The sequence below is a fragment of the Salarias fasciatus genome, chromosome 13, assembly GCF_902148845.1.
Source record: "Salarias fasciatus chromosome 13, fSalaFa1.1, whole genome shotgun sequence".
NCBI classification, from domain to species: domain Eukaryota; kingdom Metazoa; phylum Chordata; class Actinopteri; order Blenniiformes; family Blenniidae; genus Salarias; species Salarias fasciatus.
In genome coordinates, this window is record NC_043757.1 from 10,408,527 (window position 1) to 10,424,498 (window position 15,972).

The 15,972-nt window shown below is 41.7% G+C and overlaps 2 protein-coding genes across 3 annotated transcripts; both read right to left on the minus strand.

The window, feature by feature from the left end:
- Nucleotides 1–2,492: 2,492 nt before the first annotated feature.
- LOC115399374 (androgen-dependent TFPI-regulating protein) lies at nucleotides 2,493–6,119 on the minus strand. The gene is made up of 5 exons (XM_030106698.1): nucleotides 4,888–6,119; nucleotides 4,653–4,778; nucleotides 3,666–3,767; nucleotides 3,442–3,557; nucleotides 2,493–3,105 (listed from the first exon to the last, which is right to left on the minus strand). The coding sequence occupies exons 1-5, from the start codon at nucleotides 5,038–5,040 to the stop codon at nucleotides 2,940–2,942; spliced, it is 663 nt and encodes a 220-aa protein (XP_029962558.1). The 5' UTR covers nucleotides 5,041–6,119; the 3' UTR covers nucleotides 2,493–2,939.
- A 104-nt stretch (nucleotides 6,120–6,223) lies between these two features.
- On the minus strand, nucleotides 6,224–15,078 carry fam83ha (family with sequence similarity 83 member Ha). 2 transcript variants are annotated; one of them, XM_030106697.1, is made up of 6 exons: nucleotides 14,804–15,078; nucleotides 13,152–13,603; nucleotides 12,866–13,030; nucleotides 11,792–11,916; nucleotides 11,253–11,622; nucleotides 6,224–11,219 (listed from the first exon to the last, which is right to left on the minus strand). In XM_030106697.1, the coding sequence occupies exons 2-6, from the start codon at nucleotides 13,593–13,595 to the stop codon at nucleotides 7,287–7,289; spliced, it is 5,037 nt and encodes a 1,678-aa protein (XP_029962557.1). In that variant the 5' UTR covers nucleotides 13,596–13,603; nucleotides 14,804–15,078; the 3' UTR covers nucleotides 6,224–7,286. The 2 variants fall into 2 exon arrangements, with proteins under 2 accessions (XP_029962557.1, XP_029962556.1); XM_030106696.1 differs by having other exon boundaries at nucleotides 6,224–11,622.
- Nucleotides 15,079–15,972: the final 894 nt, after the last annotated feature.

Consider the following 15,972-nt stretch of genomic DNA (forward strand, 5'->3'; position numbering starts at 1 on the left):
TTAAAATATACAGTGTTCTCAGAATTAACACTGTATAGAGTTAAATATGAACACTGGTCAACAGAGAGGAGTATTAATCGAGCTCTATAGAGTGTCAGCATTAGAAAATTAACACTGGACAGTGTTGATTTTACCCATACAGCAGTGTATTTGAGTCCACCAATGATTTCATGTCAGCTTTCAGATTGATCATTTTCATGGTTTGTTACAAAACATGATCAGCAGGACTAAGCAATTCGTGTATTTAATGTATTTCAGCCAAAAGAGTTAGTTATCTCACCAGTAAGCAGCTGTAAGCATCAGTACCATGTTGAATAATGTAAAGTGAGCTATATTTTCTGTGAAGAACCTGGAGGTAGAGTGGAGGGATTCAATCAGTCCTGTCTGGGTTCATTTCACTATTTAACAACCAGCTCTCTCCATGTTATTCTTTATAAACAGCCTGCCAGTGAAAAGTGATTCTGCAGTATCTGCTTTAATTAGAACATCCATTAGAGGGACAAAAAAATCTGGCATCTTTTCCAGTTATATTGTATTGGATTTTGTTTTTTAAACCATCCAAGCATCCTGTGTCATAGCCACATGTGTGACGTTTTCAACAAATCAAACCGTTTAGAAATCTGCGGAAAATTCAGAGAATAATTCCACTTTAAGAAGATGCTGCTTCCATGCCGGACAGGACAGGTTAGGAAAAAAAAAATTAAAGTACTTCCTGTATTCCTGTATGCACTTTATGCTTCATACAGTCAGCTGGTGTAGTGAGTTAGTGGTGGCCTTGGTGTTAAGGAAGTATTGTATGCCTGGAATTTTGCTGGTGTAAAAGGCACATGGGTCAAGGCTCGCAGTCCACATCTAATCAGGCTGCATGAGGAAGGGCATAAAGTATAAACCTATAAAGTGAGCCATGAATCGAGCAGCCGATATGCTTTCTCTTTCTCAGAGTCGACTTGTGCATCAGCTAAACTCAGATGCCGTGAGGCGATTAAAAAGCAGGAACAATGAGTTTTTCATTTGTTGATTTGGACATTGTATCTTTTCAAACTATGAAACACAGGAGTGTCCAACATATTTTTATTTGAGGTCTACATACATACATCCTGGTGCCATCATAACCTTTAAGTTTAAACTTTAAGGTTTTCTTCATTGTGGTGCAGAGTAAATGTAATGAAAATGTCACAAACTTACTACAATGTTAACATAAAGCCAAAGGATTTGGGAATTCATTGATTTGTTTTAAAAGAATTTTGATGACAAGAATTTTTGATTGATAAATAAAGCTCTCAAAAGCTGTTAAAAAGCACAGCTTTTCCCTCTGAAATGTGGGAGTAGAAAGAAGGACAAGTTGCAGATATTTAATTAAAACATAGGTGACCTGAAACAGTACTGAACTAGATATTCTTCAATATTCAGCTTGTGGGTGTGTATGACCTCTAACGATTCCTCATTGCTCCGTGAAATTGTGAAGCAACATAAGAAGGCCTCGTAACACCTCTTCAGTCTTTAATTGTTGCATTGGATTGACTGCGTAAAGAGATCTTTTTTTAAACAATGACGACAAAAGGAAACGATAGGCCTCGCTCCTCTGAGTCTTCATTTACAGACTCATTGACGTAATTGTCCCCTTGTCTTGTGGAAAACATCTCTCAGACGGCAGTCTGAGCGCTTCTTAAAAATGCAGTGTGTCCTGTCCTGCTGGTTCTGCATGGGAGTTTTCCTCATGGGACTTTCGAGTGTTCTCATGTCTCAGAGTCGAGGCGACGCTTTTAAACCGGCATCACAGAACAAATCGGAGCAGAAGCAGGACAGAGCCGAGAGACGCAAACATGCTGCACTTACTGGCAGTGAGTAAACTCCTGCTTCCTTCGTTGTTTTGCAGTAAATGTTTCACCCTGAGGAGGACTGTGACTTTTATCATTCTGATTTGAGATTTCTTTTGTTTTCAGGTAGTTGCTGGTCTACTTTTCATTATTGTGTGCTTTTCAAAGGGACTCAATAAGGTGAGTGTTTCTCTCTGTTGAATAGTTGTAGATTTTCTGCTGTAACATGTAATTTTTTTTTTGACGGAAAGACACGACACGTAACTATATCCTACTACTACTGTAACTACTGCACACAACATTTATTCATGTTTTTGAACACTCACAGGCAAACACTACTCAGCTTTCTGAGTCCTCTGCAAACAACAAAAAGGTGAGTGTGTATCCAGATAGAACACTGTGGCCGGTTCCAGTGTTGGGTTGAAATCTCTAACCTTCATTTCTTCAGCAGAAAGATCTGACTGAACAAGATGTGGATTTGTTGGCGAAGATCCTCTCAGTGGGATTAGTGGATGCTGATCCCAACTACCTCCAACATCTTAAAGGCTACAGGGACCTGCGGGGAACTTGATCACCTCTGACGAAAGACATCTGACATTCTGGAATGATTAACACACACTTTTTCCTGGAGTTTTCTGAGGATTCTTGAAGGTGTTCAGTCGAGGATGCACTGCGTTTTGGATTAGGAGCTATGAGCCCCTCCAGATGCTTCATGCTCTGTGGAAAAATGAGGACTTTTTTTTTTTTTCCAAGTGAAGCTTACACACCAGCAAATGAGGAACAATGCAATAATGCAGCAATACTAAACGTGAACCTGCGTGCTTTATTATTGCATCTGTAGGTCTTGGCTGTGCAGCTACCTTATGGGTGAAGTTTGTGGCTGCCCAAAAATCTGGAGAAGTTTACCATGTAAAATATCAGGCAGACAAAGTTTAACTCAGCCACTACCAGTGCAACATGATTTATTATTGTGTCAAACACATTATACATTGGCTTTGCAATAATAAATATACCCTTTTGACTTTTACTTTAAACATTTAGCCAGTTTTAGGACTCCTCACAATCACACAACACAAGAAGTTACATGTACACAGTCAAACAGCAGTATGAAGAGATGATCACCTAATGCTTCTTCCTCCAGATGTGGCTGTTGAGCTTTTGTCCGAGGATGTAGAGCACGGTCACTACAGTCATGTTAAAAAAGAAGAAGCCCACCAGGCCAGGAGTGCTGAAGCGTCCGAGGAGGGGATACACCCAAATCCCGACAGACAAATACACCCATATAATCCTGCGGAACACGTTTGCACAGGAGAGACAAGCAGGTTTCAGAATCAGATCATCTATCAGGACATCTTGAACTCTCTCATGACTCGTGGAAATATTTGGCGTAACCGATTCTGCCCTGATTAAGGCAAGGCAGAAGCATAATAAAGACCTTTTACATAACAAGTGGTGCGTTGGTGGTTTGTACTGTCAGACAAAAGAGGGAGCACAATGCTCTGGGGCATGGATACTGCTGCACTGGACCTGTACAGGCTGCTTACAGTAGCAACATTCATTCACTCCTGTATTTGAATATCCTGTCTTGTCATGATCATACTGGAGATGCTGAGTCAGCACTTACCAAGATAAATAAGCCAAGCCCACGACTCCCAACGCTGCCAGCGCGTGCTTGGTCTGTGGGTAGGCATGAGGCTGCACCAGCACCTCTCCCAGTAAAACAGGAAGGACAAAGGTGTGCTGGAAGAAAAATCAAAACACAGTGACGCGTAAAGCGGGACAACTGGCGACGTCTGACTTCCAATAACTTGAAATGATGACTTCTGTCAAATGAAAGGTTTTACACACCATTGCGTGGTTTATCCAGGGCGGGAAGAAGGTGTCAATGGAAGCTGGGTAGACGAGTTCTCTGTCATAAGCAAAGATTGTCCAGAAAAGTAGAACAACAAACTAAACAAAGAGAAATAAGAGAGAGTTAGTGGACATTTCATTCAGCTAATCATTGACACTGGTTTATCACATTTTCTGTAATTTACAAATTAACCATTTGAATACGACTCACTGGGTTGATCATCAGTGAAAAGTCTTATAATCACTGTGCTGTTGAGGTGTAACATGCCTTCACTCATCAGATATAAATGTATTATTCAGAAATGTCCATAGATGAAACATGCATGACCGCTTCTATATTGTGAAGTGAGCTGCCGGGGGATAGAGCTGGAAATCTTCCATAAAAATCAATTCTTCTGACGTCTTTAAACATTTTAGTCACAGGAGAAAAATCCATGTACGAAAACATGGAAAACATGCAAACACAACTACGAAAATCCCCCAAAGTCAGATTGGCAATAGGGATTAACTACTACTACAGCACCTTACAGTCAAACTAGGAGTCAGGACTCACTATCAACAAAATATGACGTTAATAATATATATTTAATAATACATTTCCCTTATTTTGCACGGCCTCTTTCACAAAGCTAGATCGTTTCTGTCTTTATTCCATCAAAGCCACATGTATGACCTGTGATTGATTGGCTGTTTTGTGTGTAAAGCCAGCAAATATCACCAAACTCTATGGTAAAAATAAACAACAACAAAAAGCAGCTCAATTGTTGAGAACATTTTGATTTCATGGTCTGAGGTTTGAACTAATCTTGGCTTAATTAAGAGTTTTGGGTCAGAAACATCCGCAGACGTGCTCGTGCTGTGATGTTTGGACAAACTGTTACAGAAACCTGAGTGTGGTTTGAAAAAATAAGCCAAAGCAATAAAGAAAAAAAGTTAAGCATTTGTTAAACATATGTGCAGGATTCTGCAGAATGAGCTTCTCACCATGCCCACGGGGAATGCAAAGACAGAGAACAGGAGATCTTTACATCTGGTCAAGATGCGTTCTGAATGTTTCTCAGACTGGAGATCACTCACTGCTGCCAGTCCAAAGAACACCATTTGTAACAACTGAAAAACAACACATGAAATGAATGTTTTCCATCATCCGCCGATCCTGCATGTACCGTGAAAAACTCTGAGGTTTTACTTAGAGGCTATAAATGGAAAATGTTCTCACCAAATTTAAAAAAGTAAGGTACTTCCAAGGTCCTCCATAAACAAAGATCCCTGCTGGCAGCTGCTCTCCTTCCTTCTCTATGAGACTCTTAACAACAAACGCATACCAGCTGAAAGCTGTGATGTGGTACACTCTTCTCAGGACTGAAGCCATTCTCTGTTGTACAAGAAAAAAGAAAAGAAAAACTCCCTAGAAACATTCAACACAAGCAAAAGTGTTGCTATAAAGTGTCGGGTTTCCCTTCAGGTGTGCGGTTCTTAATGCAGCCAAAGTTCTTTAAAGATTAGTTTAGTTCAGCTCGAGCTTATCTTGGCATTTTTAAGCAGCGGAGACAAGAGAGCCTCTGTTTCTCATGAAACTTCTTTCATAACCACCTCACTGTAGCATGTGACGGGGCAGCAAACTCATTCAGTCACAGCTAAATCTGTTTTACAGTGTTTTGTAAGAGAAGCCTAGTGGGATTAAGTAAGTTAACGAGTTCAAAAAAAGTAAAGCTGTTTCGAAAGATTTTTGAACCGAGTTACAAAACTGACAACTAATATATTATTTTAAAAGTCCTGTTTATGAAAAAGGTCCAGAAGTCTTTAATGCATTAAAAATACACTGAACTCAACAGGTGCAAACGTTTAAAGAGTTGAAAGACTTTTTCCTACAAGAAAACATGAGAGATTTGAAATATGCAATGCTTTTAGTTACAGTCCTGAAGGTGGTGCAAGACGAGAGGCCAGGATTTATACAACTTTGACTTGTTGCAGATGAGCTTTGTAAAAGAGGATTTTCGGTTTTGCTTACTTCAGTTAAATTTCTAAATATAGCTTCAAACAAATGTTGGATTTACTTAAACATAAGAAGTTCACCCAATGTCAAATGAACTTATTCTTAAAATCAGAATGTAAACAAATACAGCAAATGTTTTTGGTTCAAATTGATGTCAAGGAAAATTTGATTCCGGTAATTTTATGCTGTTTGTACAAATGTGGAATTCTCTTTTCAGCATTGCTGAAAACTTATTGAATGATATTAAGTCTATCAAACAATTTTTGTCAACTTTATCAGCTTAACTTCAATTATTCAAATTTGAAATTACTTCACTATATGCTTAAATCATGCACGTTTCCTTCCAAGCCAAGTTAGGGCAGACAGATTATACAGAGTGGAACAATTTGTCATGGCAACAGGGCAATGAGTCATTATCAGTGTTACCAAATGTGTGAATTACATATCCGTGAAATGGAAGAATTACATAAAATGTTCACAGTTGCTCATATAAATTAACATCAACCGAAAAAGCTTGGATAACGGTTCAAGTTATAAAAAAAAGGAAAACAAAAAGATGCCCCAATAAAATTATGAAATTTTATTTACAAGTGGGCAGTGCTGCTGAGAACACGTGAGAATCTACAAAAAACATAAATGAGTGCACAGGCCATCGTGTAAATAACAGAAGTTCCTTATTTCAACATTAAGATATAAAAACATTTTATTCACAAACAAGAGATAAGGCACATTTTTAAGACGAGGCTGCCTCCAGCAAATTAGAATTGTCAGGTAGTTTGTTTCTCAAACCATGCCAATGAATTCCTTTGTTACCTTCTGAATTTATATAAGGCGACTCTAAGCCAACCTTAAAAACTGACATTCATTATAAACGGCTTGCCTTTTCAATAGTACAAACCTAAATTACACGACAATAGGCTGTTCTGCTTCAGAGTCAGATTTGATCATCATTTAACAGTTTCATGTTTAAAAAAATACAGTTACAGATCCTCTACATCAGCACAGATATGAGTTTACATATTCACTCCTTTCAAAGAAATGCATATGCAAGAAAAAGATTTTTATCAAAATCCTGCAATGATACAATACAAACTACAGTATTTTACAGTGAGCATATAGCATCAGGTGTCATAAAACCAGCCGACATTGCAGTCAGTGGTGTTTAAAAAAAAAAAAAAATGGTAGGGACGGGCCTGTTCACCGTCACCATCTGTGGCACGCATTGCACTTTACCCAAGCAGTCAGTAAAAAAACACAAGTGAGCTCTTAAAAGTCTTGGTCCATGAACTTTATACATGGGCGAGGATACTGTGAATTACTTTAAGCTGGAAGCTCTTTGTTGAACAGACACATGAAACTGCTTTATATATTACTGGTCGCTTCACTGTTCGAATGTTCAGAGGTGCTGGAAAAAAAAACATCTAAGAAAAATCCCACTTCTGTCATATGAACCCCCACCCTCTTCGTTTTTAGTTTTTTTAGTACATTTTACTCCAGACGGTATTCAGTTTCTTAGCTTTCCTCGGATACATCTATGGAGCCATTGGTCAAAGCAGTATAGGCACAAAAGGAGCAATTACAACAAAGGCATACTATTTTTAAAATGGCTAACAGTATGTTATTCATACCTCAAACCGACTGTAAACCCTCCTCTCCTTCCTCATACTCTGAATTCTCTCGAGCAGCTTTTCACGCTCTGGAGCCGGCTTGTCCTGGCCTTTGTTAAGAGACCTGATGCCTCTTTCCTTCTCTCTTTTGGCAAGTTTATCAGCTTCGTCCTCCTTCTCATCATCAGTGACAGGCGACTCTTTGGTGGTCTCGCCCCTGGTTTGGCTTTGGGCTGAAATCTGCTCCAGGAGCAGCTTGGTGTCGTCTCTGAGGTTGCTGCTTGAGAGCACATTGGCTGTTGACGCATGGTAGCGAGGCTGGCTTGATTTGGGCTGCTTGGTCGTCACCTCAGCTGGTTCGGGGCAGATGATTTGCTTTGCTTGATCATTTGTTTTTCCGCTGCTGACAGAATCCTGGCTGCTATCTCCTTCAATCTTATTTGTGCTCTTCGTATCACTTGATTTTTCTTCGTCTGTCCCCGGTTTTTCATTTTCAGAAGCTACAGCTGGCTTCGAGGTTTGACTTTCAGAAGTGTCCACATCAGGTGTGCTGCTTGGTGGATTAACCGCCACCGCTTCTTTAGAGGTAGGCTCAGCTGGGCTGGAAGGTGAGCTTCCTGATGGGTGTTGTGGACCTTCGTCTGAATCTGTTGGAGTCTCACTAGCAGGGCACACTGTGTCAGAGATACTTTGTAATGACACATTTAATCCTGTCGCCTCAAGGTCAGAAGGAGGGGCTGCCTGTTTCGGTGCATCTTGAGAAGAGGCAGTTGTTTCCGACTGGGAAACATTCACAGCTATGTCAGTTTTCACAGACGAGGCTGTTTCTGAAGGCAAATTGTGAGTTGGAGTCAGTTCTGGAGTGGATACAGTTGAGGTCTCTTTCAAGTCAGGTTCGGGAGCTGGGCTTTTCACTGGAAGTGAACCAGAGTCAGACACAGAAGGGCTAAGACCAGGAGACACATTAATAGCCTCGATGTCTTCTGTTGAAACACTAGCCTCAGAATCATCTGCAACAGGATTCAGAGAGGAAATCTCTGACTCAGAAGCATCATTTCCTGAATAAGAAACAACTTCTGATGCAGAAATACCTTCCGTTTTAGGGACACTGTTCTGCGATAGACACTCATCCTTTTCTGATTCTTTGCTCTCTTTAGTTGAAACAGAAACTTCTTGAGGAGCAGAAACACTGTTAACTGATTCAGAAATATCATTAACAGAATCACCATTTTCTGGTTTAGAAACATTTTGATGCAAATCCGAATCAGCTTTTTCCACTTTAAGAGTGTGTTTTTCTGACTCACAAACTTCATCTTTTGCATTATTTACATCTTTCTGTGATTCTTTTGGCGAGGGTGAAACGCCAGAAACCTCTTCAGGCTCTGATGTTGTGGTGGACTGTAATGAGGACGTGCTGGGTTCTGAAGCAGCGTGCACATCAGAAGAAATTTCAGATTCTCTCTGTGCAGAATCAATTGCTGAAGAAGCCTCAAATGCTGCAACCTGTAAACTAGAGTCTAGAGGAGTTTGTGCATTCAAAGTTTCAGATTTTTGTGGGGTTTGCACCGCTGACTGACCAGATTCTTGTGGCAAGGAGCTCACAGTCTCCTGTGTTTTTTCTGTAGAAACATTTGGGGGGAGTATGCTGTGGGCTGGACTTGAACTGGAAATTTTTGTGTTAATATCAGAAGACCCAGCTTGCTTTGGATCGGACAGCGTGGTACTTGTGTCAGAGGAAGATATTTTCACCGATGGGTTGGAGGAACTGATTTGTGATACAGTGTCTGGTTTAGGTAGCAGAGAAGAGCTTACGTTGGTGTCTGATTGAACTGAGTCTGGGGGGTTAGAATCCAACACAGGGGACGCAGTTTCCACTACAGCACTAGATTTGACAGAGTGACACTCCTCTGAGGTAGAATCAATGCTCAAGTTTTCACTTTTTTCTGTACCTTGTACAAGAGTAGTAAGATTAGGTGAAGTAGAATCTGTTGGTGCAGGGGAAAGACCAGGTACAGCCGCTTTGCCTGCAGGGTTTGATAAAGTTGGTTCTTCGAGCAACTTCAATTTTTCCTTTTCTGGAAGAACTTCAGCTGTACTGCTGTTCTTCTGTTCACTGATTTTTGAATCAGATGAAACTTTGGTTTGTTCTGGTTTAATGCTTGGGGTGGCATCTGAGTCTGCATTTTTCACATAATTATCAAGGTTGACCGTCTGTTCAGTGGCATCTAAAGATGGACAATCTGATTTATGCACTTCTGTGGATACCGTTTTCACAGCACTCTCTGCAGCAGCATGTTGTTCTGACAAACCTTCCGATGCTGAAGCCATGTTTTCCAAGGATTCCTTTGAAACAGAATCCTCTTTACTGAGCGTGGAAACCACTTCTCCTACATTTTCTGCAGGGCCACTTTTTTCTACTGAGCGCTCAGATGATTGAGCTGTGTTTGCTGTGGGCTCATTTGCTTCAGACCCCTCTTTTATGACAGCAGCCTCATTTTTTACATCAGCTGATGGCTTCACTGACGACTTTTCTTTATTCTTTTCTGCTTCTGCGGCTTTGGCAGCTTTGCGTTTTGCAGCCAACTCTTTGAAAAACATGAGCCGGTTATCGGGATCACTCATATCTACAAATGCTGGAAGGTTAAACAATGGAGGCTGAGATGCTGCTTCATTGGTTTTGATTTGTTCTACATCTGGCTGTTTTAATAATTCTTCTGCTTTTGGGTTTTCTGACAGTTCCTTCGAATTGTCTTCCTCTGGCAATTCTTTGTCTTTTTCGCCTGCTTTACTGTCTCCTTCACCAGGTTTTGAGGTTTCTGAGGACGAGTGATCAAGAGTTGCTGATTTTATGAACCGACTCCATTCAATAGGTTCTCTCGACGAAGACCTTCTTTGTCCCAAAAGTTGAGAAAGAATGGGTAACTTTGCCTGTTCAGGTTCATTTTTGTCACCTTCCTCATCTTGCTCATTTGATTTAGTATCTGGAGAAGTGTTCTGCTGATCAAGAGAGCTGAAAATCAAAGAGGATCTTAACCTGGAACTCCTTGGTTGTGCAGCATTATATTTCCTACGAAAAGAATCCTCTCTTCGCAAAGCAGACAGCTTTGGCTCTCGTTGCTCTGCCTCCTCAATTTTTTCTCCATCCGTTGTGGACGAAGACTCTGAAGGCGTTGGCGTTGTTTTGGTGACAGTCAGTGGGGCAGGCTCCTCAACTGCTTGCTTTGGCTGCTCTTTTGTAAGTGTTTTGACGTAACTTGGTATGTGACTTGCTCTTGGCACAGCAGGGACTTTAAACTCTCGGACATTCGGAATCTTTGGAAGTGACAAGTCGACTCTTGATGCCGTTTGCTGTATCGGGTACGAGGGCTCTTCGAAGGGATCCGACGCTTGAGGCGGTGCCATTGGAAGACCTTCTTCTCCAGGATTATCGTACGCACTGAGGTATGAGCTAATTCTCCAGTTTCTCAAACCCCGTTTCACTGCAGGATCTTTTCGGTCGGAGGTGAAGTCTTGGAAAAAACGTTTTTGTTCAGTGGGATTTGAAGGGGTAGGAGAAGTCTGACAGGCATACGGCTGGCCTAAACTCGGTCTTCTGGGATGAGCTGAACCAAAAGGCATATCTGCTGCAAGTAGTTTCTCTGAGCCCTGGTCAAAGTCTACAGGTTCGGCAGATGATAAATAGTTAAGAACAGGGTCAAAGCCATCGGGCGATACAAGATCTTGTGGTAGACCAGGTTCTGGGTACTGATCTGTTGAGAGATAATCTTGGTTCCAGAACTTGTCATGAGCAGTGTAATCTGCTTCCCGCCCTGGTCCTGGATGAGGCTGCTGCCCCTTGGTAAACCGTCTTCCATGGAACTCAGAGTCTGGCATTCCCTGTGGCGGCAAGAACTGCGTAGAGTATCTACCATGAACACCTTCAGCATAAGAGTGACGTTTAAAAGCAGGGTTTTCCATCATAGGAGTCCTGGAGGAACCCTGATCAAAGGGTGGATCCATGCGCAACTGCTGGGAAGGGAATCTGCTGTATAAATCTGCTGGTCCACGCGGCTGGTCCTGCTTTTTATGAGGCATCCCCCAATCTCCTTCATCGTAAGAATGTCTGGCCCACTCAGCTGGGGGACCGGTGTCCAGAAATTTCTTTGGTTCTCTGTAGAGTGGCCTTCGCTCGCTTGGGTACTGCCTCTTTTGGGAATGGCCTAAGCCTTCCATTGGACCAGGCATGTTTTCGATAATCAGCGGCTGCGACTGAGCATACAGGATCCTAAACTCCTCATCAAAAGTTGTCACCAGCTGTCCAAGGAATAGGTGTGCCATACACCGGTGGAGCTTCTCATAAGACCACATGAAGCTACACAAACACAGAATGAGTCAAATAAACAACAAAATCCATATAAAAAGTCAATACAGTAGTAAACAGTGCTCTAAAAAAATAGAATTCAACATCTAAACATATATTCACACATGTAATTACTTTGTATAATGAGGACAACCTTAGGCACAAACTGGAATAGCCTCACCTGTAGTTTCCACTCAGAACTGCCCTGCAGTCAGTCAACAGGAAACGATCCATCATCTGACCTTTAAAGGATTTTCCTGAGCGGCACTGATACGTGATGCCAGGCACTGTTCTCACTCGTAAAAACTGAAAAGCACATAAAAAAAAACCAACACCACCACATTAGCAATAAAGTAGTTTTATGAACAGTTTTTAACTCTTATTGACTCTAGGTGGCAGCATTGCATTAGCATAGATGGTTTGGAGATGGAGTCTTAAGAACATGGCTCCATTCCAGTTCTTTTAATCTCAGTGGTATTTCATTCCAATAAATCTTTTTACAAAAAATGTGGTACATCAAAAAAGTAAAACAGTAATGTGATGGTGGGAATGTAAATGCTACAGCTTTGTCCAAATATTTCAATGTAATTATGATTCATATCGGGTAGTAAAAATGATGTGAAGTTGCAGATTAAATCAGTTTGAATCAATGTGATTTTTGGATGTGAAACACTCAGCTGTGGCTGAACTAGTAAAGCGAGTAATCTTCCAGTTCCGACATTGGTGACTCAGTCTCCCATCTCTCCCTGTCCATGTGTGGAATTATCCGTAACTCTGAACCCCAAAGCAGCAGCTGTCACCACTGATGTGTGTGAATGTGGAAAACGGCATCAAGTGCACTGAGACAGCTGAAGCTGGAAACATTCATTAATCATTCATTCTTTATTTAACTTTGTGTGATAAAGTCATATAGCAGCTTAAATATACTGACAGTACTTGTGCTTTTCCCTCCATGCAGAGGGATATTGCTGGTAATATTTGAAATGTTTGATACTGGCAGAAAATCCCACGAAAAGACAGAAGCCAATATATGGAGATTGCCCATGAAAAGTTCATAAATACTAACTGAAAACCCCAAAAAAGGAAAACACAGACTTGCTAGTGAGTATTGTGACCAATGGATCAATGCACATGAATTGGTGCATGTGGTGAAATACATAAACATATTAAATCTCTAAGCAGCATTTTTTCATTTCACCAAGCAGAAAATTGCAGCTCCTGTGACAAAATAGTAATAAAGGACACTTGTACTCACTTGAATGCTCTGTAGATTTACTCTGCAGTTGGACACCATGTCAACAAAGTGATGTGCGTTCAGCTCATCCAGAATGACGTACACTGCAACGTTTCTCATGGCCGCATTGAGAATATCCGCGAACATGTCCACATCGGTAAACATGTCCATTGCTATTGCAATGACCTGAGGATATGAAAGCCACAATCAGGACCAATGTGAAACCAAAAGTGACACAGGAGTCAAGTGTTGACAGACATAAAAGAGGTTTGTCAGGAACACTGAATGATGAATGTGAAAGGCTAACCTGCTGGGCATTCTTTATAAGTCGTCGGGCCTGATCTTTAATGCTCGGCATGTCCGGTTCAGGAGGGTTTACCAAAGTGGTGACCTCTGTGGGACCCAGGAAGTGATGCATCTGAGGCCAGCCGAGGTCCAAACCCGGGGCGTCCAGGTCAGAGTGAAGCGGCCAGTATGTGTCCGAGGAGCCATCTTCCCCGACTTCCAGAAAATGCTGCTCGGGGTGGCCGCTCTGGTGTGGAATGTGAACTGAGTTCTGAATGTGCTGAATTTCAGGCGTGCACAGAAAGTCCACCACATCTGCTTTTTGGAGGAACTGATAGTATCCCTCCAAGTCCTCCTCGACCAGTGCGTCAATAGCCAGGCGATACTCTTCCCGGTAGTGAGGAGGGAGGTAGTTGGGGTGATTGGGGTTATCCCCCGCAGACGAACACTGCGAGCGACGTGCCATGCTGTTGTCTTAAGAGAGGACGGGGACGAGAGGAGACATTCACATAGATCAGTATCTTTCACTCAACCCACAGCAGCACCCTTAACACCAGGAGCAGCTAAAGCAGTGCCCTCACAAACAACTCATCAGTACACATGACATCCTTTGAAACTTTAATTATTCTGAAAGTCTGTACCAAGTAGAATTTTGCAACAGCGATGAAGTAACTCTCAGTTTCAAACAGGCTGCCACTGATTCCTGACTGGTCATACATGAAAATGTTGAAACGGAAACTGCTAGAAGTTCTCAAATATTTACATGAGCTGCTTTTCTTTACTTGACGGTACTTTGGTTACATTTAGGTTTTGTGAAATTGTAACTGAAAAAAACCACAACAAATATCAAGTTTTAGTCCCTGAAGTTGATTTATCCTGACGCTGTGGCTTCTGCCATAGAAAGTGAAGATGGCTTTGGGTGTGATTGCAGGTCGTCTCTCTGCGTTCCCCCCGGGAAGGGCTGTAATCTGCTGCTACACTGCTTTCTCTTCAATGACTTGTCCTCACAAGTCAGTTCAGGATCATTTCAATGAGAAAATGAATGAAGAGAGGCTCACATCATGAAGTCTGTTCACCTAATGTTGTAGTTTACTGCTAAATCAATCAAAGGAGGGTTTATGTGTCATGTCTGTAGAGGTTTATTGATAGTTTATCTTCCATTTCTTAGTGGATTTAGGGTTGGATGTCAAATTCTGAGAAATAATAGGACACACCCAACTCTGCAACTACTGTTACATTACAGAGAGTCCTTATCACCGGATCTGTTACAGAAACAGTTCTGGGAAGAAAAAAGAAAAATGAATGAGGGAAGACTGCCTCTAACCACAGGATAGATGGTTTTGGGTGCGGCTCCTCCCTCCGGCCAAACACCCGAAAAACTCTCTGTTTGCAAGTTTCTGTCAAAGAAGCGGCGTGAATCTTAAAGGAGACACCGCAACAAAGTAACAGTAACAGCCGTGTGTAGAAACACTCGAGTCAGTTGTTTTGAGGAGTAAAAAAAAAAAAATAAAACAAAACACATGAAGTAAATGGCGGTCGGCTCTCCTTCCGCTCAAACACACTCGGAGTTTAGTCAACTTTAAAGCGACTGTCAGGAAATGAAGAGGTCAGCCATATGTTCACCCAACTAACGCAAACTCCAAGGTAATAAAAGCGACAGCCAGGTGATCCTACCTCGTTGATATCTGCTTCCCGTCAGCGACGCTTCCCGTCAGTCATTCTTTTTTTCTGTTTTCATTCGTGGCTGTTTTCGTTGCTGCTGTAGTTTTTATTCACTCCATGTCTGTCTCCTCCGCCGCGTCTCTCTTTCAGTCCAGGTGTTTACTGGTCCAGGGTTTTTGCTCTCGCATGTCTCCGTCGCCCAGATAAACCAGTTTCGTGTCATGCTTCAGGCATGTTGACGGCGTGTGTGTGTGTGTGTGTGTGTGTGTGTCTGAGCGGCGGAGGGAAGAGAAGCAGCAGGACGGAAGAGTCAGTCAGCTCGGCTCGGCTCAGCTCGGCTCAGCCCCGCCTCGCCTCCGAGTCCCACCACAGCTAGTCCTCCTCTTCCTCCTCTTCCTCTGGACTCTGCACACCTCTTATCTCGCTACCGACGGCCGCTATTGCTGCTTATCGCATTATAGAAAGACAATGAAACACCAGCTTCACCTTCTCGGCACGCGCTGCGCAAATAATGAATATACCAGTAATAATGCACAGGTTGCAGGATGACTCAAATCTAATCTACACAGTTCTTTAGTAAACCCATTTGAAGTCTCAGAGTAAAACTCAAAAAGTGTGAATCAAGTTGATAATCTAATGGATTTAACATCAGTCCAGCATTCACACATTCATCCATTCACGTCAAGTCAAACTCAAACTTTATATATAAATCACTTTTCATAATTAAAACAAAACAACACAAAGGACTTTACAGCATTAAAGCAACAATCATTATATAATACAATAATATAATGAAAACACATCCAGCAAACACACACTGCCACACCTTCACCGTAATGTCTCACACACACAGATTACAGATTTAGACCTAAATAAACAAAAGAAGTCACTGTTCTAAACTCTCCAGCAAGACACCTGAATCACCCCATACTGATTTCTGATTTGGGGGCATACAAAAGATAGAATTAGAGTCTCCCAGAAGAATTCCCACTTTAGTGAAAAACTAGTTCCTAAAGATGTAGTTTCTCAAAGTTGGAGCCATCCCTCTTCTGAAATGGCTGTTGGCATCTTTCTCCCATACTCTCATTCTGATCAGTGGATATTAAACTTTTCTATAATTTGCCATTGATGCCTTTTCAGATGGATTCACGACATCACAGTCACTTCAGGGAACCTAACTG